Source organism: Lutjanus erythropterus, chromosome 21, assembly GCF_056507025.1.
Source record: "Lutjanus erythropterus isolate fLutEry1 chromosome 21, fLutEry1.hap2, whole genome shotgun sequence".
In the NCBI taxonomy this organism is placed as follows: domain Eukaryota; kingdom Metazoa; phylum Chordata; class Actinopteri; order Lutjaniformes; family Lutjanidae; genus Lutjanus; species Lutjanus erythropterus.
This window is the reverse complement of record NC_139337.1, coordinates 10,397,198-10,421,752: the sequence shown is the minus strand read 5'-3', so window position 1 is coordinate 10,421,752 and position 24,555 is coordinate 10,397,198. Positions and strand designations below refer to the sequence as shown.

Sequence of the window (24,555 nt, the reverse complement as noted above, 5' to 3'; positions counted from 1 at the left end):
AAGGGAGTGTAAAGATAGAAGAATAGGAAAATTGAATAGTGAAAAGTGATGCACTTAAGGAACTGAAAGCTGTATATGGTTTCTTTGTCCCATCTGGGCCTTATGTGCTTTAGTTTTCCTCAGGCTTTAGGTAATGGATGGCCTCATTTGACCAGGTTGATGTAAGGTTCAGTGTGCTCCAAGCATGAATTCTTTGGTGTGACATTTCTATAGTTGTGAATGTATGCATGTACAATGAGGTTTTTATGTGGAAAAAAGCACACTGTAAGAAAAGAGACCATATATGTAGGGGTGGAGGAAGTATTTAGATCCTTTTCTCAAGTAAAAATACAACAACCCTGATTCCAAAAAAGTTGGGATGCTGTGTAAAATGTAAATATAAACAGAATGCAATGATTTGCAAATCCTTTTTGACCTATATTCAATTTAATACAGTATAAAGATAAATTGTATTGTCTTTGGTAAATTTACATTTTCAGAACTCAGACACGAGTTGGTTAAGTTCTGAAGTTGAAATTCTTTATCATCTGACTTCAGGTGCTCAGCAGTCCAGGGTGTCTGTTGTCGTATTTTGTGCTTCATAACGCGCCACACATTTTCGATGGGAGACGGGTCTGGACCGCAGTCTAGTACCTGAATTCTTTTACTATGAAGCCATGCTCTTGTGACATGTGCAGAATGTGTCTTGTATCTCTCAGCATCAATGGGGCCTTCACAGACATGACACTTTCATGTCATGTGTTCTAACACACCCTGATACCATCACAGATGATGGCATTTGAACTTTGTCTCTCAGGCTTGGGCCCCAGAGGGGTCCACAGCATTTCTGGATGCTGATACCTGGCTTTCGTTTGACATGGTACAGACTTTACTTGCATTTGTAGATGCAGCCACAAACTGTATTTCTCGCAGAGATTTCTCAGGATTCTCTGATTTTAATGATATGGATTGTAGATCATGAAATCCTTAAAGTCGTTGCAATTTTGTCTTGAGAAATGTTCTTTTACTGTTGGACTGTTTGATCATGCAGCTTTTCACAAAGTAGTGAACCTCACTCCATCCATGCTGAAGAACAACTGAGCTTTTCGAGGATATATATCATACTGATGATGTTTAAATTCAAAAACGAGATTAAGATAAATTACTACATGCCTGTAAGTTTGAGCAAATTAATTTTATTAAAAACATAGAAATGTATTAAAAACATTTAAAAAAAAAAAACATACCATCACAAGAAACACACTGGACCTAAATAAAATAAATAAGTCACTTTTTCCAGGTAGCCTAAAACTGTCCATGGTAAGTTTAAAAACAAGGATCTCAATGCTGAGCTTTTCATTTGTGTGTAGTCTTGACCGTTTTTCTGAGCGTTCGGGCAGTCGTACCCTTTCGTGGAGAAGTCACCGCCTCCCTGATGTTGGCGAGCAGGCCTCGCTTAGTTTTGGCTTGCACAGGGGACTTCTGGGAGAGCTTGACAAGTTCTGCCTTTAGAGATGCAATCTCCCTGTCTTTCTCAATGTTCTGCTGAAGGATGTCAGCTGTATATTTTGTCTTGATGGAAAAAAAGAACAAACATTCAACCCATTTAAAACAGTAATTTCCATTCTAGTGAAATTATGCTTGCCTATCATGCCTGGATCCAATCAAACAGTTTATTATTCTTGAAGACTTTATAAATATGATTGGAAATTTTGTGGGAAAAAAAATTGTTTTTCATCATCTGTGTGCTGCCCTCCTACTTTCAGTCGACTCACCTGATCATCAGTCTTCCTCTGCAGAGCCTCCAGATCAGCGGATTTCTCCAGGAAGCCATCTCTGACCTTCTGAAGTGTGTCACTAAGCTCCATCAGCCTTTTCTCTAGAGACAAAATCAACTGAACCAAACATTAGATGTAGAACTGAGCCAAACTTTAATTGAAATGCTGAATTTTAAATGTGTCCTTGTTACCTGTTGCTTATCCTCACACATCCTCTCCATGGCACATTTTTCTCTGTAAAGCCGGTTGCATCGATCATCTGTTGTAGGGATAAAATAAAATGAGAAAAATTTACTGCCTTTACCACAAAGGATGTTAAGGAATGCTTTGAGCTCATTGAAACAGGATTTGAATGAGTAAGTTGTGTCGATGAACACACAGTATGCTAACCTGCTGCTTCAGTCCCTTTAGCTGGTTGAGTCTGGCACAACTGGTCCACTGTTGGAGCTGCACACGCTCCCCCTCTGATACGGGATGTTAAGGTCTCCAGCTCTGACACTTTACGTTTGAGGACCTATGCAGACAGTAGAAGATTTTAAGTTTTAATGATCACCCCAAAATCTGAGGATTTTAACTGCCTGGTTTCCTAGAATAACATGGAACAGCATCAGATTACTATGAAGCCAAACTGACTATTTGCAGTTTAACAACTCAAGAAAATTATGTGGAAAAATAATGTTGATGAACAAAGATAATCTAAATGGATAAATAGCACTACAGGTAAGAGGAAAAATATGCATATTTAAGTTTGGGGTGAACTGCCCCCTTAAGACCTTAGTTTAAAACCTGTTGCAACATTGGATTTTTCTGACCTGTTAACTGCAGATTAAAAAAAACATACCTCCACTTTCTCTTGTTCAGCAATGAACTCATCAAGAGGCACATAATCATCTTCCAGGTTGTTCATGGCACACTGGTAGGCGTGTTCTTTGATAGCATCCTTGTACATCTCAAAAGTGTTCTCCAGCTTCTCCTGGTAGCTCTCCTTCAGCTCTTCTATCTGTCGACTAAACATTAACAGCAAGCCCTATTCACCAAGTTTGGTTTCATTTTGACTTTAACAAGGGTTTGCTTTGGGAGATTGTTGCTGGAATGTCCACCGACATTGACTGGATATGAAAAGCTTCATGCATTCAGTGCCAAATAATTTTAAATCACAAAAATGTCAACTTTAACCATACAATATACCAGAAATCTGCATTCTTTTTGAAGCAAAAAATAATCTACCTGCGGAGTTCTTCACTTTCCATGATCTGTTGTAGCATTGCATCTCCCATTTCCTTGCGAATCTCCATTTCCTGAACCAGGTTTCTCCTTCGCTCAGCCAGGAGTTTTGTTCGCAGGCTCTCAATCATGTTCATGAGCTCCTAGGAGAGTTGAGGTAAAACATTTACAGAAGAAACTTTGATCAGTACAGTGCATCCTGTTATGAATATAGGTTAAATATTCCAACTTGAAAAAATAAATGTAGTCACATTTGCAACTCTGCAAGGCTATATTTAGGTGTGGGGTGGTTTGAGCTAAATGTTCAAACCTGTAATTTTGGTCAAGAGCAAACTAGAATGTCCAAACCAAATGAGGTACGTGTGAAAGTTCCTATAGATGGCAGCTGAGGTATGCCCTTCAAAATAAAATGCACGTTGCTGCTTTTGATACAACAAATAAAAGTGGGAATGTCTGACACACTGCAGTCCTACACATTTAGAAAACAATGTTTGAGCAGCAGTTGTACATTCTGTGGCAGCAAAGACATGTCCGCCTCATCTTCCTCATCAAGCAGCTCCTCCTCAGACAGGTAGCTCTCGAGGGCCTGGCTGTCAATCACCCCATTCCTCAACAGAGGCTTGCCATCACGGCCAACCAAACAAGGAGCCAGAGATTCCAGAGGCTTGTCTGGGATCACCTGCACCACCTACAGACGGCACAAGGGTAAGGTAAGTGGTGTTGGAGATTTGCTACAGATAGATTCCAGTTCATTTTACAGCCTCCTCTCACACCATTATGTACTCAGACTAACCTGTTTGGCAACAGCAGAGAACTTCATGACATGGAGGGTTTCGTCATAGGTGGAAGCACACTGGTTAATGTTGACGATCATTGATGCTTTTCCTTTTCCGCAGAAAAAGGCCTGGAAGAGTTTGGTGAGCTTACTCTCTCTGAAAGGAATGTAGCTGCTCTTCATTCTGATGAGCACCGTGGAAGAAGAAAAATAAAAGAGGAGTTTAACAATATAAAAGCACATATTGGAGGGCAAAAACATTTAAATCTTCAAGGGGCATCACTGCCTTACAGTACTCGCACTACTTTGTCATGTCACTGACGGTTCAAAGCACTGGCATCTTGTGTCAGATCTACTGTCCGACACATTTCTAACCATCTGTACCTGTCAGTCTGATTGTTGCGTAGGGCAGTGATGCACTTCCCCAGAATGAGCAGGGAGTTGTTGATGTTCCCCGCCTCCTTCAGCCTCTCTCCAAACGTCTTGGTTTTGTTGCATCTTTCCGAGCCAGCTAGGTCACACAGAGAAAACCTGAGAACCACAAACCAGTTTATAACAGTTATTTTCCATCCCAGTGCTCTTTTCATGCTGCTGGAGCTGACAGAGTAGTAATCTAGGCTGACATAAATTAAATTTGGTCCAGTGACTCCTGAATAGTAAGGCTTTTGGATTTTTTTTCTTTATCAAGTTCTAAAAAAAATAACAGAACAACTAGGTAGGAAACAAACATTTGAATATTCATACTACTTACTCCGAGAGCCTTTTAACTGTGCCACCATCGATCTTCAGTAACTTCATGGTAAATATGCTGTGGCTGTAAGGAAAACTCATGAAGTTTGAATACAGAAAATGACACCAAGTAAAAATGTGATGAAATTAAAAGTTTGCCTTCTGCTGGATGACTGGTTCATCTTTGTAGCTGCAGCACTTCTGTTTTTGTTTCCAAACTGTAGAAGTTTGCAGGCTTCGCCCAGGGTCTGGATGTTAATCCACCTCAGATCTGAAATACATCAAAGCACACACTCAATTATAACTCTTGAACGACATAACGTCTGTTTCTGGTATATTTCTACCAGCTTAGAAATACATGATGAAGGCATGTTCACACCTTTAACATAAGCATTTCCAGCCCCGTCGTCACACACTCTGAGAGAAGCGCGTTTCTTGGACTTGGAGCACAGGGAGAGTTGAAGCAGATCATACACACACTCATTGTAGATTTCAAAGAACGCCACCCATAATGCAAACTGGCTGCTGCCTGCCTCTGTTGGGTCACTTGCCAACACTAAAGGACAAGAATATAGAGAGAACAACAAAAGCCAATGAGTGAGACAGAAACATCTGAGGAAGACACTGTCTCAGGCTTAATGACGTAATGTTTGCCACTGTTCTTGTCTGAAATCCTGTTGGGACACTTTGCAGTGGTTACTGTTCAGACATTTTTAATCACTTTCCTGAGAGAGCTTACACTGAGACAAAGCTCAAACTGTTAAAATGCAAACAATATACAGTATGTTCAGTGTGTAGAATTAATGAGGATTTACCGGTTTGATCGTAGGACAAAGACGAGGATGAGAGAGCAGTGGACTCGAAACCACCACTGGCTCTGAGCGGATCACACTCCTGGATGAGAGCAAAGAAATTTGCATGTTATGCTGCAGAAAGAATCACGGTTGCAGTGATTTGAGCAATTTAAGATTCTTAGAAACCTCTCAAGTTGTATATAAGATTCTCTCACATCTTTGACTGAAGCAAAAATGGCAGCTTTGGCACTCCTCTCCTGCTTGACTTGGTCAGGATCCAGACACTGTGCATCATTTCTGAGGTAAGGTTTCAGGTCCATCCCCTCATACTGATGGTCTGCGATATAGTGGAAGGTGGCGTCCAGGACCCGAGGGAGGATTCCCGGCTCTTTTGGAGTTCCTTAAAACATTAAAAAAAAAAAAACTTAGACTGGCAGAGGAAATTAATAGAAGTACGTAAATTAAAATGTTGTGTTTTTTTCTATCCTCGCCTTGGATTGTGAAGGTTTTCCCAGCGTTGGTTACACCATAGCTGAATATCAGTGCATTCTTCCCATCTAAGAAATCACACATCTGGCTTTTGACAGCATTCTCAAAAAGCTCAGACTGAGTCATCTCTGGTCCAAAGATCTGAAAGCCATCAGAAAGATGGCAGGTTAGAAATTAAAGCACATCCAGAATGTTTTAGGAATAACTGTGTGTGTGTGACCTCTAACATATGTTCAAGCAGCTGGGAAAGTTTCAAATGTGCAGACCTGCGAGAAGGAGAATTTGTGGAGCGACATGCCGATGCCCTTCTCACTGCTCTTCATGGTGGCAGAACCCTTTGGTGCGTTCAGTGTCACCATCTGGCTGTTTTCAATCACTACGCAATCCTGAGAGGAGGGGAAAAAGGTAAAATGACAGCTGAATAAAAAGGGAGAGGTTGTCTAAAATGAGCACAGCAGAAGGTCTTTAAGTGCCTCTCATCCCATGTTAATATTTTATTTTATTCTTCCTTTTAAAGACCAACGGTAAAAAAGATGAAGAATGATGGCTTTTGTGTGCAGCGGCATGGGTCATAAAGGTGCCATGGGCCATATGCAGAGGACAACATTCTCGTTTCTCAACCAAAGCTTTATTTTCCAAGTCAAAAATCAAGCTACAGAACCAATATTTTAGTTTTGAGAAACAGGATAGTGATAGATCTTTATATATCAGTGAGCCAACATGGTCTCTTCAGAGAACTTTGATACAATACCATAATTTTAAACTTTGATAGAATACACTTACAAAAATAATATTTGATATCTTATTCAATACCACAACAAAAAGAAAAAAAAAGTCCTGGCCACACCAAATAGGGTTTTTGTTGTTTTAAAATTGTAGGCAGGACAATTCAGACTGAACTGAAGTATTGAAAGAGCACTTAATGTTTTTAATAGCATTAGGACTAGTATAAAATTAACTTACTTGCACCATAGCAGGAAGCAAAAAAGATAAATGTGTTGTATAAAGTTGGCCTATGAGTTCAGACTGTTTAAATGAAATGTAGATATAATGTAGATATACTGGAACTTTCTTACAGAAATAAAAAGGGAGGCTGCACAGAAACATTTTAATTTCATTACAGGTCTGTGTAGTAGTGTGGATTGGTGTTGGAAAACCACTGGTCACATTCATCATCATGACTTTAGCTACTATATTGAGCTCTAGATGGACTGGATGACATGTAACACTGCTGTACCTGATCCTCGTTGTCTGAGAGTTCCTCTTTAGAGAAGGGCCTGACCCGGAGGTAAACTCTCATGGTCTGCTGCTCGTCACCACCAGCTGGAACTTCATTCTGCAAACACGGGGGACAACAATCAGACTCGAAACTAAATGTCAGCACAGAGGTTTAGTTTAGTCCTCTTGAACAGTCGATTTGAGCAGGCATTTTTGGTCAGCATTGCTAAAAATCACGATACAATGAATCTGAAGCTTGTGAGTACAAAATTAAATCTTAACTGTATTTCTGTTTGATGAAAGAAAGAGAATTACCTGCTGGGACGAAGTGCTGACAGGAGGGACACTGGATTCCATGTCATGGTCACCTTCTTCCATGGTCAGATCAATAACTGTACTCATCTCGAGGCAAATTATCTCCAAACGTGTATCAGTTCATGTACTACTTCACTGTACGCTCTGAACAAAGTTGTGATCAATTCTCCCGACAAATGAAGCTTCAGCAGTTTGGAATGATTTCACCAACATGTAGCTCTGCTGAAGCTCCTCCACTGAGAGTCTGGGGGAACCTGCAATCAGTTTTAATTGACAGCAGGTGTGAAGTCTGACAAATTAACCAGAAGGGACCAACCTGTTTAAAAAAAAAAATCTGCTGACTTCAGCCTGATATATCAAATTAAAAGTAAGTTATAAAGGATGAAATGAAAGATTCTGCTGTATCAAGTTTTTTTTTTCTACTAAAAAAAAAAAAAGGGATTTTAATGCAGGAGACCCCTTAACTTTTTAAAACTGAATAATCCAATAGTACCCAGGCTTATTTTCCGTCAGGCTCTTCATGCCACCACAATATTCCAGCTTTAAGCAGATATTTGTGCTTCTCAGTAATAATTTCCTGTAATTTTCACATGACAATAGCAGTTAAAACAGCCCCAAATTTATGGAGTCATAGGAGTGCCATCAAAAACCATAAATCTGTTAAAGAATAAGAAAATACATGTGGAAATATAAATAACAAGAAGAAATAAATAAGTATATAAAAATAAAGAAAAATAAAATAATGTGTAAATATAAAGACCATTTTTTAAATTATACACATTTTTATTTATTTTCATATTTATTAGTTCATTTATTTCTGTATATATGTATATACTTATAAAAAAATATATTTTATTATTTTGAATAGAATTTACCATTTTGTTCTTATAAAATGCAATTTATTTATTTTATTCTTCTTTTTTCCCTTTTCCCTACTTTTCCTTGAATATCTCTTTGCAATGGCTTTATTCTTCTTTATATTTCCATTTTTTATTTACTTATTTATTCTTTTATTTCTCTTTATACATCCACATTTGTATTTACTTGTTTATTCTTTTATTTATTGCTCTTTATGTTTCCACATATACTTTCTTATTTATCAATTTTATTCTTTTTTATGGCACTCCTATGACTGGATACACAACTTAAGTTTGGCACACAAGTCAAAATGACCACATTTCTTGAAAAAGATCTGCTGCCCAGGGAGAAAATTTGGGGCAAAGCAGAAAGGCTGCTCAATACCCACAAAGCAAATAATTCCAGAGTATAAATCACAAATTCAAAGCTGAAAGACTCCAGTATTTAGTATGTAAAAGAGTCTAACACTGCCACCAAGAGGACTTTGGACTCACTTGAGTATCTTCTGTACCACTGATTTGAATCTGACATTTGGTAAAAGGGAGTACAGAATATGTAATATTTCTAAGAATTTACACATTCCTCCTCCTAAAAGTGAAAAGCTGACTTTATACACAATAAAAAACACCTTTGTTTAATTCTATATGTTGAGGAGTTTTGCTGCTACAGCACTGCTAAATCTCATACACCATTACAGTACATATGTTTGTATCTATGGGTTTCATATATGATGAGTAGCTTATGTTGGATAACTTTGTTAATGTCAGAAAACAACCGGCTTTATCGGTTCAGCTATTATTATGTTTTGTTATTCACAACTTGCCTGCAACAGATCTTTTCTTGTTCATCTCTTCCATATTGATATGAAATAGCAAGGTAAACACAGGTGATACTAATTAAGGTCTCATTCCATTTAGTATAGCAAAGCCTTTCCAATGAACATGCATAACAGCAGCAGCCTACTGATTTGTCCAGAATGGAAATAAATAGAAGCAGTGTCTAGACAAGATGATTGTATCTTGTGTGTTAATTTTAAGTGTCTGCCTATCCAGCTCTCATAAGTCAAACACGAGTGATGGGTCCTTTGTCCAGGGTACTTTTTTCGTTTCCTGAGTGAATTGCACTGCCTAAGATCATGTCATTAAACACAGCATAGTGATAGTTCATGGAATTTATTAGCAAAGAGTCACAAGTGTTCCAGTTATCTTAACAGTTTAAAAAGTTATAAACTGTCAAGACAAAGACATCAATTTGGAACACTTGTCCATTAGCCACTTTATTAGAACCCAAGTAAAGTACAGCTGCAATGAATTACTTGTTTGCTCTACTCTGTAGGTTCAATGCAATGTCACAAAATAAGTTTACCATTGATAGTGAGTGTATAGATCCTGTCCCACACAGTGGCTTATTGTTTTATAAAAATGTTCATTTAAACATTAAAGAATCCAGACAACACCACGTCAATTTCCTTATTCTTTTCTTTATTGAATTATCCGCATTGTTTATGCGTCTGCGATGGTGACTTCAACCTCAACACCTGGTTCGATGCTGATGGATGTGATCTGCTTGACAATCTCAGATGGGCTGTGCAGATCAATCAGGCGCTTGTGGATCCTCATCTGGAAGCGATCCCAGGTTTTGGATCCCTCACCACAGGGGGTTTTTCTGGTGGTGATGCGCAGAGTCTGGAGGGGGCAGAGAAAACAGATCTTAGCTTGACCAGATAAAAAAACAAACCAAAAAAAAAAAAACATACTCCTTCTACATGGTTGTAGTCCCATATTTACACTGCACTTGTGTTGTTATTTGTGGAGTAAAGAAGTCCTGTTGAGGCTTTACATTTCCAGCATATGAATATCTGCAACTCTTTCAGGGTCAAGAGCAGGGAAATTAGACTAATTACATTAATGAGTGCCTGTCTGTTCTTGTCCTCAAACACCAACACATTACAGATGACAGACTAAATTTACATTTCAACAGTAAATCCATCCATTTATTAAAAGGATGTTACCTTGGTTGGCATACGGACAGGTCCCTTCACCTTCAGGTTCTTCTCCTTAGCTCCACGGATCAAGTCTGCGCAGACTGAGGATTAAAAAAAAAAAAAAAAAGACAAAACTTAAAAATCACAAGCAACAAGCAATAACGCCATGATACTTTTAAAAGCCATGGCTCAGAATAGCGTATACAGTCGTCAGGGTTCATCGGGTAGAAATTTTATCCTCATAGCTCAGGTATCGGTTCCAGTCTTAACATCAACTTTTTTTTTTGAGCTGACTTACCCTTCTCCAGAGATTTGACGTTGCGGCTGGTGAGGGTGATACGGATGCGGTGAATGGCGACCTCGGTCTCAACGGGTGCCTTACCAGTGTCCTTGAAAGCCTGCAAGTGTGGAAACAAGAATCATCAAAACATGGAACTAGGGTTGCAGACTTTGTGCAACAGATTATCAAGAATTAATCATTAATAAGACACAAATCTGTTTGATTTAATTGTAGCAGTGCAGTGGTTATATGAACTATGATGCACAAATTAAAAACAATAAGGCTCTTGCTTGAAATGGCCACTCTTTTCCACATATCCTTATTCAGTAAATGGTGCAGACAAAACTATGACAAATATGGCACAACTACTACCATTTCTAGACTAACGAGGCAGACCCTAACCCAAACCAAACTGAGAAAACCTGTAAACCCCCAAGAAATAGTACACAAAGCATTGTTTAATTTTTTCCACCGGTTAAATTCCTAATAGCAATTAATTAACATCACTGCATGGGATCCGTCATTGACATTACAGTCTCAGTAACATGAGTCTGAAACAGTTTTCTAAGGATGGTGTCCTGGTGGGTCCAGTATTGTAGTTTCTTGTATTACACAGTAACAGCACTGTATTTGCTTAAATCACCTGCATCTGTGTTCTGTCAGTTTCATCTGTCAGTTTTAATATTCTGGTTTGGAGAGGTAACCCCTTTACACACTATGGTCATTTATGATACAAGTTGTCATTGTACAGCGACATTTGAAAATTCAGCAAAGCAATTTCTTTACTGCTTCTAATGGTTTCAGACAAACACATTCAAACACAGATTTACGTGGCGCACCTAAACGTAGCATCAGCTAACAGCACGTGGATCACCAAATATTACATATAACTATTTTTTAACCAGAATAAAATATGTTTAAGTCTAATTAAAGTTCTCTTGGTTTATCTGTGGACGAATTCTCACGTCCATTTCTCCACTTGATGTCTGAAAGTAGCTAGTCAAATACATGACGCATTAGCCAGCTAACGTCTGCTAGGACTGGTCAACGCTATTGTCCCAATGCTCGTTTTAATGCAAAGTTAGTTACGTTACTGTCCGAGCACACTGACAAGTTGTAGCCATCTGGCTTTTTAAAGTGATCTTAATGGAGTCACTTTTAACGAGACACCATCAGAGGACGAGACATTGGCTAGCTGTTGAATATGAAAGCTTAAACTTCAAGAAAATGCTGCTCGTGCACTAAAAGTGTGACAAAGGTATGCCGAATTATAAAGAAAACTTTTAAGTCTGGAATACACGTAGTCTGTCGTACTGACGGGGTAACTACAGTGTCAGTAAGCAGTTTACTATTAAAACAGTCCACTTTGAGTATGGTTTGTGGCGGGACGTCTCTTTCAAGCGACACAAGCCGTCGGTGCTAGCCACAGGACTTGTACAATTTCTACGTAGAAATTAAGACAGGAAATTAAAATAACTAAAAAGTAATCTTTGTACAATTTAGTAACAGTTGTATTAGACCAGCACATACCATTGTGAAAACTCCTGACCGACTTATTCGGAAGAAATTCAAGCGAACAGCGGTGAGCCAGGAACGGGCGCCACCAACGTGGTTAGCTCTTCACGAAAAAGGACGAGTAGAGGCCTGTTTCCTCATTATGTACCGTTCATCCGGGTTTCTCCTTCTTCTTCTTCTTTAGCGTTTTACGCTTATCCATAATCAACAGCGACATCCAGTGGCCAGGCTTCACCATTGGATTTAATACGGAATTGCAGTTTCCAATTGTCACCACTGGAGGGAAGCAGTACGCGCTAAACTCTGCAACTGTCAATCACATCTGTATCAAGTGAGAGTGTGATAAAGTTAACCTTGTGTATGTCTTGAATACAGATACTGTTATCTGCTAACTATGAATTAGCTATTAATAAATGAGTGCTTAATAACTATCAGCATAAATGGAAAAATAGACAGCATTAATAATATGGCCATCAAAGAAAGTGGAGTTGTGAATCCTCACTGAGACCACTAATTCTCATGACAACTGTCTGCTCCACCACTGTAAGAGCAGACCATAGGCTAAGATGCCTGACAATAAAATAAAATAAATTAGATGGCTCTCTTTCTAGACATCATCACTAATGTAAATAAAGGTAGACAAAAAATAATAATTTAGTTCAGAGATGTACTCAAATGAATAACATAAGATGTCACAGAGGTTCATGTCGTTAGATAACTGTATGTATGACAAATATTAACAAGCAAGATCATTAAAACCAGATTTGATATGAAAGAATGAAAAGATGTAGTTCATATTTGTGACCACTAGATGACAATGATGCGTATACTCGATGACTGCCGGCTCGATCAGTGCGGTGTCAATGCACATAATAACATATTATTACATCCAGCAAGGATTTTCAAAATAAAACATCCAGACTAACATTGCCACATACGTGCATAAACGTGAGTGAATGAAACAGTCACAAAAGTTATATGTTTAACATGAATATTACACTGACATTTGTAGGAGCATACGTACCTTTAAGAACAAAGATTAGTTTTTTTTTTTTGCATTTATAAATTGCAAGATGAGTCATTTTGTAAAGATTCCTGTGATGACTGTATCATGGTATGTATCATAGTACCAAATTAATGCCTGTCCTTATTTATTTATCTGTTTATTTATTTAAAGATTTTAATGTAGTTTTGTATTATTATTATTATTATTATTATTATTATTATTATTATTATTATTATTATTATTACGTCCCTGACAAAATTTGTAAAAATAAAGTTGAAAATTTGAAAATATTCGCATTTGACAAGAAAATTAGCCAGCTGGTTAACACTGACGCATTTACAGAAATGTTGATTTTATGTGTAACTTTCCTTCAAAAAACTTTAAAAGAAGTCCGATGTCACGCTACGCTATGCTTTTGTTTTGAGAGATGAAAGCGGAAGTTGTTTGTTGTGTTGTAGCTGTGTTGCTGCTGTTCAGATTCCTAAACAAGTAACGGGACCGGGGCAGTGCCGGGTGCCAGACAGTTGTTTTGTCGAAACTCGTGAAGAGCTCATTTCAGTGTTTTTTTAAATTCTAAAAAGATTATTCCCGGAGTGTAGTGTTTGCGAAGAAGAAGAACAGTCTTTAACTTGTTGTTAAAACTTTATTTTACTGTGCGTCATGACTTCCAAACACAGGCCGCCGCCAAGTGACAGAGGAAAAGTTATCGTCGTTGAAACTAACAAGAGTTGAATGGAGACGGAGCATTTAACACTTGAACACTTTGAATGAAGAGATGAATTTCGGTGTCCCCGCTAATTCTCTGCTGCTGTTCCGTGCCTGCGACGAGGGGGACTATGAAACCGCCCGGGGCATCCTGGAGCCCGGAGCCCAGAAAGAGTCCGGGCGGCAGAGCAGGCTGCGGTCAGAGGCTGGGTCGGAGTGCAACACTGCGGACATGTTGTCTCTGGTACCGGTGGACTGCACGGACGAGGAGGGGAACACCGCCCTGCAGTTCGCCTCGGCCAGCGGCCATGAGAACCTGGTCCGGTTTCTGCTACGGAAGGGAGCCTCGGTGGACAGCCGCAACAACTACGGCTGGACCCCGCTGATGCAGGCTGCTAGGTGGGGCTGCGGGCTGGGACTGATTGCACTGTAATGCACGAGGACAAGGACAAACCAAACTCCATTCAAAAATATGGCTATTTTATTGTCACTCCATGCTAGTTATGGTGAATTACTTCACCATTTTGAATCCACAATTTGACTTGTTTTTAACCCCTCCTACCATAACACTCGCTGTCTTTTACTCGCAGTGAGCCTTGTAACAATGTAATATTACAACATAAAATATTCCTTAACCAAAAGGATGTTTGTTAAGTAACTGCCAGATTCTGTTTGGTGTGACAAAATTTTTAATAATGAATTCACATTTCTCAGCTTCATGATTTCAACAAAGGGTATATTGATGTTGATTTAATCAAGATATTGTAACTGTCAGTGTCATGAACCTTTGACAAATAGGTTAACCTCAGAGAAATCATCAACTTAAATGTTTGGGGGGGGATTACTGTCTGAATTGGTATGCAGTTTTCATACATATTGTCCTAATCTTGACAAAAGACTTTTATCATAGTGCTTGAAAGAACAATTCACCCCAAAATCAAAAATACTTTCCTCTTACCTGCAGTGTCATTAATCCATCTAGATAGTTTTGGGGTGAGTTGCAGAGTTTTGGACATAGTTCAAAATGTAAAAAGAAGATAGTTACTACATGAAACTGCTCACAACAAAACCTGTGGATTAGAGTAACTGGGTCATGATTACAGTTGCATTTTATTCGAGAGACAGGTGGGCATCTCTACTGCCAATATCTCCAAAACTCAGCACCTCACACCAAAGCTATCTGTATGGACAAATAGCCCTACAGGCCAGGGAAAACAAACATTTATTGTATGTATTTTTGATTTAGGGTGAACTCATCTATTAATGTACAACTAAGTGGACAAGCAGGTCATGCCAGGGTTTGAAATGAAAAAGGAAGGAAGCCAGTGACGACAATCACCAGCTTGTAGTTTGGACATGGAATTGTATTTAATTTATTCCATAATTCAGCAAAAAATCTAACATGATTGTAATTCAAATATTAAATGCCAACAATGTGGTCGCTGAAGTGGGCAACAGCAAGGCTCTGCATTTTAACACCTGCCTGGGGCCTTTCTATGAAGAGTTTGCATATTTGTGCGGATTTCTACGAGATGCTCAAATTTCCTCTCCCTCTAAAACACAAACATATGTGAGACATGTTAGGTATAAACTTTAGGATGGATTTACTCATGGGTATTATAAATAAAATGTGTCAAAACTTAACTGGGTGGTGCTTGGCATGAAACATGCCTTAAATCCCTTATCACCTTAGAGAAGAGTGCTCTTAATACTTTTCCTAACATAAAATAATAGATTCTTAAATCCCTCTCATTCTTTGTGTCTCTAATTCTTCCTACAGGTTTGGTCACCTGACTGTTGCTCACATCCTTTTGGAGAACGGGGCAGAGATTAACGGGCGGAACAGGCTTGGTGCGAGTGTATTGACTATGGCAGCCCGTGGGGGACACACTCATGTAGTGAAGCTGCTCCTGGAGAGCGGGGCTTACGTCGATGACTATGATCATCTGGCTGTTGCTGCGGAGGCAGTCTCAAACGGCAACAACAACAACAGCTGCAGGTTTGGGCTGTTTTTCGGCTGTTGTTTATCCCAGACTAAAATAAATCTCAGTTTAGATATTAGTATCATCTTTAGTCTATAACTGCTCTTAATCCTTGTGTGGTTTCATCCCTCTTTTTACACAGCGCTGCTGGTTTTGGAGGTGGTGAAGGCTGTCCAGGAGGAGGAGGAGGCGGCAGAGAATTCATGGACATCATCGCCCTGATGGTGGCATCTCAGTATGGCCATGAGGCTGTGGTGCGCCTGCTGCTGGAGTGGGGCTCTGATGTAAACTTTTCCCAGAAGACCACAGGCTGGGGACCACTGATGGTGGCCACCCTCAGTGGAAAGGTGGGGTTAATAGATGGATGGATGGTTGGATACATAAACAAGATGGACCGATAATAAATTTTGAGTGTTATTGTGGGTGTCGTGTGTGACATTATAGCATGTCCTACTTAAAATGCACTTCCATCTTAATACGTGTGAGTCTTTAATACGTGTGAGTCCTTTTTGAGATTCTGGGGCAGCTGACAGATAAAGTTGTGTGTGTTTTGAAGGTGGCTGTGGCTCAGCAGCTGGTGGAGCGTGGAGCTGATCCAGACAGAGTCAACGTTCTGTCCAAGACGGCCTTTGAGCTGGCCATGCAGCTTAAACAGAGAGACATCAAGGCCTATCTGGACTCCATCACCACTGTCCGACCCCAGACAGGTAAGACTTCCCTACCTGTTTCCAAGTTAAATTCAAATTTTCTGTATTGGCGTGATGATGATAACATACGGTATTTCCAAAGCACGAGAGATAAGATAACATAAAATATAGTTGAACAATCGATTGGAAGGGCAGTAGTGATGGGAACGTTAGGTGTAAAGACATAAAATAAAAATTAATTTTTGGAGATCTTGAAGGAGTCCAGTACAGTTTGATTTGTTCTCCTGGTTTCTGGCTCTGACATGTTTTGCTGCTTTTATGCCAATATCATTTTTTCCCTCGGTAAATATTTAATTTTCTTTTGGTCTGTCTGTTGAATTCTTGGTATTTGAGTTTTATTTTGGACATTTTTGGGCTTGTTGTAGTATTACAGGGTGTGTTCATCTCTATCTGTGTTGTTGGCAGAAATGACAGCTTTTCTCTGACTCTGTGTGTTTCGCCGCAACTACTGTAGAATCCAGGTGTCCTGAACTGCAGTTAACGCTGGTGTGAGAGTGAAACCAACAGTGGTAGCTCTCAGCCTGTTTGATCTTTATTAGCTCTTCTTTCCAGCAATTCAGGTTTTAGCTCACTTTTCCTACACAGTCTTTTAAATGCTCTGATTCGGCAATCAGTATCAAGATACAGAGTCAAAAGGGCATCATTTCCAGAGGAGAAGTGTTCCAATCATATTTTTTTTTTATGTAGGCTGTCCTACCTTATAGAATCAGTCACAATGTTTATTATAACTTCCAGGTTGAAAACTTCCACTAGTTCGACTATATATTTTTTAGCTGAATATGACAACAGAAATGAGGAAACCTGCAGATTTTACTTACCTGTCTCTTGGTGAAAGTTGTTAGGATTGTATGCTGATTGAAAGGAATATCTGCTGACACTGCTCAGGACTGAAAAACACTGCGCCACATTCAGAGTGTTCCAGTTGTGGCAGACTGTTTTTAATGTACCGTACGGATATCTACTTTGACTTGTTTCTTTTTTTTTTCCGGGTTCAAGTACGCTTTTGTTTGTGTGAGTGCATAACTGAGCAGTGATTAGTATTTATTTATATAACCTCACCATGTTAACAGATGATACTGAGCTATGTGGAGTCTGGCCAAGTAGGACTGTTGTTTCAAAGTATATCAGGACTCTCCGTTCTCAGTCTGGCTCTTTTCTTCACAGACGATGAGAGAAGAAGACCAGATGTGTTCAGTGCCCTCAAGTTGGGTGAGCTAAATTAAACATTTGCATGTAGCAAACTATAACACCAAGTTGTTTTTGTGTGCATTTTTCTGCTTATTATCTCCATACGTTTGTGTGAATGTTAATTCAGGAAATTCCCAGCTAGTCAAAGAGATCTTGGAGGAGGATCCTACTCAGGTGAATTCATCCAATCAGGAGGGAGCGTCACCTCTCATGATGGCAGCGGTGAGCGGTCAGTTAGAGGTGGTGCAGCTGATGGTGGAGAAGAATGCCGACATTGACAAACAAGATGGCGTCCATGGTTGGACCGCTTTAATGCAGGCGACCTATCACGGGTAAGAAGGAGCTGCTGGTTTATTATGGTAAACTTGTTGATTGGCCTACATTTCAGCCCTCAAATCAATAAAATCAGGAATTTTGATGGAATATAAAGTCATTTGATAATGTACTGTTATACATGCACAATGTATGCTGACATTAACATCAGCTCTTTCTTTCTCCTTCTTTTGTTTTCTCTCTCTCCCTCTTTCTTCCAGCAATAAAGACATTGTCAAGTACCTGTTGAGTCAGGGGGCTGATGTCAACCTGCGAGCTAAGAACGGATACACAGCCTTTGATTTGGTCATGTTGCTGAACGACCCAGGTACCCTCACTCACCACTTTGTTTTACAGTTCTTTGGGAAAATGTGCTCAGACTGACCAAACAATTCCTTCCATATATACTGTCATAAATACCTAGATTAATAAATTAGATATCACCGTATTAAAACAGTAGTGTTGCCATGAAAAGAATGATAGATGTTTGTTTTTTATATGTAACACATCAAGGTAAAGAGTAATTTTTTATTCTTTGACTGAGGATAGAGGTGTTTGTGATTTTATTAATCAATGATAATTACAAAATGAATATAAACTGTCAGGAATTAAATCATTGAGATGTTTCACTGACTATCAGTCATAGAGCTGAAACAATTAGTCGACAAAATGACAAAATCATTTCAACTCGAGGTCCATTCACTTACGTTTCAGCTGTATCTCCCAGTTTTTCACAATCTCCAATATTTGCTTGTTACGTTTTTTCTTTACTGTTTTACAATGTGGGTATGGGTCCTTAAATGTCTTCAAATATCTTCAATTGACTTTTTTGACTTCACGTGCAAAATGCCTGTACATTTAATTTTTGGTGAAATCAACGAGATGAATTTGAATGCTTGTGGTTTGCTGTGACAGTCTTTTAGTCTGTTTTTTTTTTATTTGTGTTTGCAAACTGTCCCTTGGTGACCACCATAGTGTCTTTCTGGATGGTGGAGGAGCTAGCTAGATAGCTAACCTGCAAAAGATGTTAACCCTTTTCCCCATGCACGCATTTAGCTATTAATCTCCTGTATTTCAGACCAAATTTCATTTGTGATTGGACAAAAAAATCAATTGGAAAACAGATGTTAACTTGTTCTATGGAAAACTATTTTTATTTTTAGACATGTTCCAACCAAAATTGAGTAATCAAGAAAATAATGTATAGGTTATTTGATAATATATGACAGCCCTAATAAATTGTCACAGCTTAGTTGTTAATTTCACTCAACTTGTCACAATCATAAGTCATTATATAAGATTGTTGTAAAAAGATATTGTTTTTGTGTGTGCTTCACTCTTTGTGATATGTTGTGAGGGATGTTTGCTTTGCTTTTTTTTTGCATTATTAATCAAAAAGACAGCTGCAGGGCTGTAATCATATCTAATGAAGTTATGATTAATAAGCCCTTTATGTCGTCACAACAAATTGATAGTAGGACTTGACACAGTCCATCCATGCTAGCTAGTTTCCAAGATGTTTGTTCATCTTTTCATGCAGTGAATCCTCATTTATTTCCTCTGTCTACTTTTTATTTTCTCAGACACTGAGTTGGTGCGTCTGTTAGCATCAGTGTGTATGCAAGTAGACAAAGAGAAGTCGAAACACCGCGGGAGAGCCTTAATGACTCGCTCCAAGAGCAGACAGTCCCTCAACAATGTCCCTGTGCCACCTGACGACAAGGGAGGCCTTAAGGTAAAGTCCAGTTAAGTTCTGTGAAAGAGTTTATAACTTCATACTGTAGGTATGAATAAAAATCCAAACCATATAGCACTGATCTGATGATATTATTTCATTTTAAAATATTAAAACATTTTAGGTATGATGTAATAATATAACTGGATGACTTTATAGAAACTCAAAATCCGCTATTCTCTATTCTACCCCATGACTCTAACTTCCAGTCCTGGTGGAGTCGGATGTCAAATCGGTTCCGGCGACTTAAGCTGACTCACACCCTGAGGCACGGCCTTTCATCCAACCGCCTGGCTCCATTTCCAGACGATGCTGAAACTTCACTGGACGCCACAATGAAGGCAAATAGGAAGCCTGCTGCCGTGCCTAATGGAGCGCCACCTCCTGCCCTGGGAGCGACTGACATCAGCACTGCCTGGGCTGTCAAGAGCAAAGATGCTGGTGAGACACAGTGACTTGGGAAGAACTACTGCATATATGAAAGAAGTAGGGTAAAACCTTTTGTGGCACCAGGGGAAGCTGCTGCTTTTGATTGTCAGTAGTAGTGTTCAGACACTGGTCCACTGAGTGTGAGAGAGACTGACTTTGTATATATGCATTTTGATCCTTGAATTCAGAAAGATGTCATGCAGAAGATGTGTAAGATGTGGTGGAGGGAATAAGTAAATGTCACTTATTTTTCAGGTCTTTGCCGGGCATCTTCAGAAAAGGAAGACTTTCTTATAACCACCATGGTAGGATTATTTGATTTCTTGTAAAGTATGAGGCTGTTTATACCTCGTATTAACAAGCGTCAATGTTTTTTTCCATAAAGAAATCAATACCTTAATGTATAACATTGGCAGAGTTTACAAGAACGCTTAAATAATTGAGAATTTATATTAGCTCTGATTTTGTAAAAATAATATTTATCTGATAGTAATTTCAAACTTGTCTGAGCATATTGCAGTCACTAGTTCAGTGGTGAAATTAGCTGAAAAACACTGCGTGTTCACAAACATCTGCTCTTCATCTTGGCAGGTAAGAGAACCCAAACATAATTCCCTAGACGCATGTTAATACCAGGTGTAAACAGTTTCACTGTGTATTTCTTCAAACTTGGGCCATGTTGTGATTAGAATGAATTACCATTATTGGTAGGGAGTTGGAAAGTTTGCATTTTTGCCTGAAATAGCCTGTCACACAGTGATTTTTCTTTTGTAATGAGTTTTTATATCTGTTTGATAATATTTTATTCATGCTGCATTAAAGGATTAAGGTTTGTATGTTGCAACTGTTGTAATAAGTGTTGCATGAATAAAATTTATGGTTATTATTGTTAGGAGTGTTGTAAATACACCATGTGTTCTATCTCCTCTAGCTCAGAAGTGGTGCTCCCTTGACCCGGCTGCCCAATGACAAGCTGAAGGCAGTGATCCCTCCCTTCCTGCCTCCATCTAATTTCGAGCCATGGAACTCTGACCGTTCACGCCTCCTCAGGGAGGGAAAGAGCGAAGCGCCTCGCCTGCCCATGCCACCCCAGAGGAAGCTGAACAGCAGTGGAAACTCAGATATTGTGAGCGTTCGTTCAGAGATTGTGCTGGTAAAAAACCCATCTGTACGTTTGTCATCATTCATTTTGCTTTCTTCTTTTCTTTTCTCTCCTTTTCATGTCAGACATCTATCAGTCGTGTGGTTAGCAGGTCCATTAAGTTTCCCAGCATCCCCAAGGGGCCCTCCTCCTCCTCTCCTTCAAACTCTGGTCACTACCACTCCCCCCACTCCTCAGGAGGCTCCAATGGAGTGGCAGGGATCAACCGGGACTCCCACAACCGTTCAGGTTTACACAAACACAGAAAAATACAAACATACCCCAACACAATAAGAACCAGATTGCAAACTCTTACCTCTTTCTTCCACCAGGGGGCAGTGCAGACAGTGTTCTCTCCCAGATAGCAGCCCAAAGGAAGCGAGCAGCAGGCCTGATAGATGTGAAGGCTCAAGCTCCAGAGAAACAGCACAGCCAGACGCAGAGCCAACCTTCACTGCCGCCCTCAGCCCCCGGCCTGCCGCTGCCTGATATCAGCCTTCCTGACATCCACTCTCACCCCAGCCTGGTCGCTTCTGACATCCACTCAAGAAGGGTCTGTGTTTCCTTTCTGTCATTACTTTTTTTTTTTGACTCTGTAAGGGAAGTGCCTCCTTTCATGTCAGTGAACTGGTGCTCCTCTCCACCTTTATTCCTTTGTAGAAGATGGACTTGAAGAAGAGACCTCAGTCAGGGAATTCCTCCACCTCCAAGAGCACGTCGCCCACTTTGACTCCATCTCCGTCCCCAACACCCAAACCTCCTACTGGGCCGGGAGACTCTCTGTCCTCTGCCTCGTCCCATCCTCGCTCCAAGAGCAGTGGTGGCTCCAGCAGTGGAACTATAACTGATGAAGGTGATGCCATGTTGAATTCAGCATAAACAGGAAAAATACAGGAAAAATACTCAGATGTTCTCTGAGATTAAAGTGGCAAATTTACAGGGAAAAAAATTATGAGAAAAAACTCAGATATCTTCTTACAAGTTTGCAAGAAAAAAAAACCTCGAAATTCACAATGATTTAAGTCACAACTTTACACAAAAACACACCTCGAGCTACATTGCTTAAGTTTGCAAGATTGGATCAACCTCATCACACCACAGATGCTGCCACTTTTAGCCGTAGCCCAGCTCACCCATAAACAAAGCCTGAAGTGAACCATGGTCTTGACATAAAATAATCAACATAGATGAAATCACACACGCTAAATCTACCTGTAAACTTTCTGGCCATGAGTGCCAAGTATTAGCTCTTTTCCTCAGATCATACCTGAAGTTGTTTTTGTCTTTTTCAGATGAGCTTTCAAGTATATTGAAGAAACTATCCCTGGAGAAATACCAGCCCATATTTGAGGAACAGGAGGTATTCATTCTTTTAAGTCAAAGGGGATTCCAAAATAAATATTCCAATATAAACTCTGTTTGTCCTTTGTTTCAAATCCAATAAGGTCTTTGTTGTCAACATGAAGGAAACTTCTTTCCCATAACTGCATCAGGGCTGCATGGCGTGTACAATTCTGTACCTACATTAGACGTAGGAAATTTTATATGTTTAATTTATTGCACATGTTTCATAAAGTATTTTCATCAGTGGTTGTTTTCTTTTTATCTTCTTCTAGGTGGACATGGAGGCATTCCTGACTCTAACAGATGGAGACCTGAAGGAGCTGGGCATTAAAACAGATGGACCCAGACAACAGATCTTGGCTGCCATATCAGAGCTCAATGCTGGAAAGGTGCATTTGGTTAAACATATATTGTGCTTCCCGTGGTGTGTTTCCAGGAATCCAGGGACTTAGAGTAATATTTTTTCCACATTATATTTTTTCCACTTTCACTTTCCTACAGTATATCCCAACATTAATGTCATAATAAACTGTTAACTTTACGAGCCAGCAGAGATAAGAAGAATTAGTTTAAATAAGGTAGATGGAAATTCCTAAAAGGAACGACTTGCGGTGGAAACCAGAGGGACATGATTTGTATGGCATCATCTTTGGCTGAAAATGTTAACGGATAACTGGTTTGTAATGACTGTTATTGGCTGCCATCAGGGCCGAGAAAGGCAGATCCTTCAAGAGACCATCCATAACTTCCAGTCCTCCTTTGGTAGCAGCGCCAGTAACCCAAGACAACAAGGTGAACCACGCTGTGAGTGTCGAAGGTTTAAACTACATGCAAAGACAACATCACCGTCTGTCTCTCTACATCTTTATCTGATTTTCTCTCTTTCTGCCTTGCTTTGTCAGCACCAACAGGTTGGATGAGACACCAGGTACGTTCCTCCAACAAAAGGTAACCCAGCAGCCCTGATGCCCACAAGGAAGAACACCAAAGGTACTTAGAAGAAGAGTAAAATGCTGGTGATCTCTAGCCAAGGCACTTCTGGACACCAGTTTCCCGGACCACAAGTGGTGTTACTGCGAGAGGACGCTGCAGTGAAACCGACCAACCAGGCCCTGAGAAACTGCCTTTATCGGACCAAACTGCCTGAAAGAATTCCTGTTATGGATCTTGAAGCAGGGGAGGTACGACGGAGCCGGCTGAGTCCAGTGCCCTGCTGCGATTTGACAAAGCACGTGATGTGTGGCAAATGATATGTTTTGCCATAGCGATACGTTTGCACATCTACCACTCGAGCAACACATGCAGGGAGGTTAGAGAGCGGAGGGTTGTGAAAGACAAGAGGAGAGGGAGGACGACTGTGAGCCAAGAGAGATTTTTATTTTATCTGAACAAATGTGAGAGATAGAGCATATGTATTGTGAAAGTGGCAAGATAAGTCATGAGAAAAGAAGAGAGAGATTATGAGTTTAACAGTAAAATAAAATGAAACAGGTACTAGCCAGTCAAACTGTGATTTGAGACTTTAAAAAAGGTGCACTAATGAGGAAAGCAAATGGAGACAGAAAGGGACATTAGCTCTTGGAGAGCTTTTACTGGTGTGTTTATATCTTCAGTTTAAGGGCCACCATGTAAACGGAGGATTTTTTTAGTCAAGACTGTGCTGTCATGAATAAATAAACATTATGATGACGCAATAACTATATGTTGTTTTTTTTACTGTTAAAGATCTTGTTTGACTTGAGATGAGAACACAATTTGGGAGCATTTTATGAGCAGTATAAACTTAGTTTGAAAGAGGTGCATTGAGCAATAGTTTCCACTGAGTCTCTTCTGTTTTTTCTTCTGGCTCCACCATGAAACAGTCGGCCCACATGCAGACAGATAAAACGCTGTATTATTCCTAAAAATCAGGTACTTGTAAGTCCAAAGGACGGGCTGTGCCAGTGGTCAGATGGGTCTGTTAAATATGAGGTGACACTGATATTACATCTTGTGTTGTAATATCTCTGTTGGGGAAACATGAATAAACATACTGTATGCTTTAGAAAAGGAATCTGGATGATTGATT

At 39.6% G+C, this 24,555-nt stretch overlaps 3 protein-coding genes and 1 non-coding gene across 5 annotated transcripts; 1 reads left to right on the top strand and 3 right to left on the bottom strand.

Annotated features, from left to right (window-relative positions):
- Positions 1–1,155: 1,155 nt before the first annotated feature.
- Positions 1,156–7,533, bottom strand: LOC146307319 (kinesin-like protein KIF20A). The gene is made up of 18 exons (XM_084747189.1): positions 7,302–7,533; positions 7,006–7,104; positions 6,035–6,154; positions 5,771–5,909; positions 5,495–5,679; positions 5,301–5,379; positions 4,865–5,041; positions 4,645–4,756; positions 4,508–4,570; positions 4,141–4,287; positions 3,775–3,940; positions 3,490–3,669; positions 2,985–3,124; positions 2,599–2,764; positions 2,148–2,271; positions 1,949–2,016; positions 1,755–1,874; positions 1,156–1,551 (listed from the first exon to the last, which is right to left on the bottom strand). The coding sequence occupies exons 1-18, from the start codon at positions 7,386–7,388 to the stop codon at positions 1,336–1,338; spliced, it is 2,388 nt and encodes a 795-aa protein (XP_084603315.1). The 5' UTR covers positions 7,389–7,533; the 3' UTR covers positions 1,156–1,335.
- A 2,086-nt stretch (positions 7,534–9,619) lies between these two features.
- Positions 9,620–12,112, bottom strand: rps20 (ribosomal protein S20). Its single transcript, XM_084747628.1, has 4 exons — positions 11,954–12,112; positions 10,442–10,541; positions 10,171–10,244; positions 9,620–9,844 (listed from the first exon to the last, which is right to left on the bottom strand). The coding sequence occupies exons 1-4, from the start codon at positions 11,954–11,956 to the stop codon at positions 9,662–9,664; spliced, it is 360 nt and encodes a 119-aa protein (XP_084603754.1). The 5' UTR covers positions 11,957–12,112; the 3' UTR covers positions 9,620–9,661.
- LOC146307318 (small nucleolar RNA U54) lies at positions 10,326–10,392 on the bottom strand. The gene has a single exon (XR_014768940.1). It is a non-coding gene; the product is annotated as a small nucleolar RNA U54 (small nucleolar RNA).
- A 1,298-nt stretch (positions 12,113–13,410) lies between the features above and the next one.
- anks6 (ankyrin repeat and sterile alpha motif domain containing 6) lies at positions 13,411–24,184 on the top strand. 2 transcript variants are annotated; one of them, XM_084747614.1, is made up of 18 exons: positions 13,411–14,048; positions 15,430–15,648; positions 15,774–15,978; positions 16,188–16,338; positions 17,503–17,547; positions 17,654–17,858; positions 18,060–18,166; positions 19,422–19,573; positions 19,783–20,014; positions 20,258–20,307; positions 20,934–21,128; positions 21,230–21,392; positions 21,476–21,696; positions 21,804–21,996; positions 22,436–22,503; positions 22,760–22,876; positions 23,195–23,279; positions 23,390–24,184. In XM_084747614.1, exons 1-18 carry the CDS (start codon positions 13,720–13,722, stop codon positions 23,437–23,439), a joined length of 2,787 nt encoding a protein of 928 aa, XP_084603740.1. In that variant the 5' UTR covers positions 13,411–13,719; the 3' UTR covers positions 23,440–24,184. The 2 variants fall into 2 exon arrangements, with proteins under 2 accessions (XP_084603740.1, XP_084603739.1); XM_084747613.1 differs by having other exon boundaries at positions 13,412–14,048; positions 23,195–23,291.
- Positions 24,185–24,555: the final 371 nt, after the last annotated feature.

Excerpts from the sequence above, each read along its gene's own strand:
- anks6 (XM_084747613.1), top strand. The coding sequence starts at position 13,720 with ATGAATTTCGGTGTCCCCGCTAATTCTCTGCTGCTGTTCCGTGCCTGC. Across the intron at positions 22,504-22,759 it reads CCATATTTGAGGAACAGGAG|GTGGACATGGAGGCATTCCT; the intron begins GTATTCATTCTT and ends ATCTTCTTCTAG. Across the intron at positions 22,877-23,194 it reads CAGAGCTCAATGCTGGAAAG|GGCCGAGAAAGGCAGATCCT; the intron begins GTGCATTTGGTT and ends GGCTGCCATCAG.
- LOC146307319 (XM_084747189.1), bottom strand. The coding sequence starts at position 7,388 with ATGAGTACAGTTATTGATCTGACCATGGAAGAAGGTGACCATGACATG. Across the intron at positions 4,288-4,507 it reads ACAGTTAAAAGGCTCTCGGA|GTTTTCTCTGTGTGACCTAG; the intron begins GTAAGTAGTATG and ends TGTGGTTCTCAG. Across the intron at positions 1,875-1,948 it reads TGTGTGAGGATAAGCAACAG|TTGATTTTGTCTCTAGAGAA; the intron begins GTAACAAGGACA and ends TGTTTGGTTCAG.
- rps20 (XM_084747628.1), bottom strand. Across the intron at positions 10,245-10,441 it reads CGTCAAATCTCTGGAGAAGG|TCTGCGCAGACTTGATCCGT; the intron begins GTAAGTCAGCTC and ends TTTAATCCTCAG. Across the intron at positions 9,845-10,170 it reads CTGTCCGTATGCCAACCAAG|ACTCTGCGCATCACCACCAG; the intron begins GTAACATCCTTT and ends TGCCCCCTCCAG.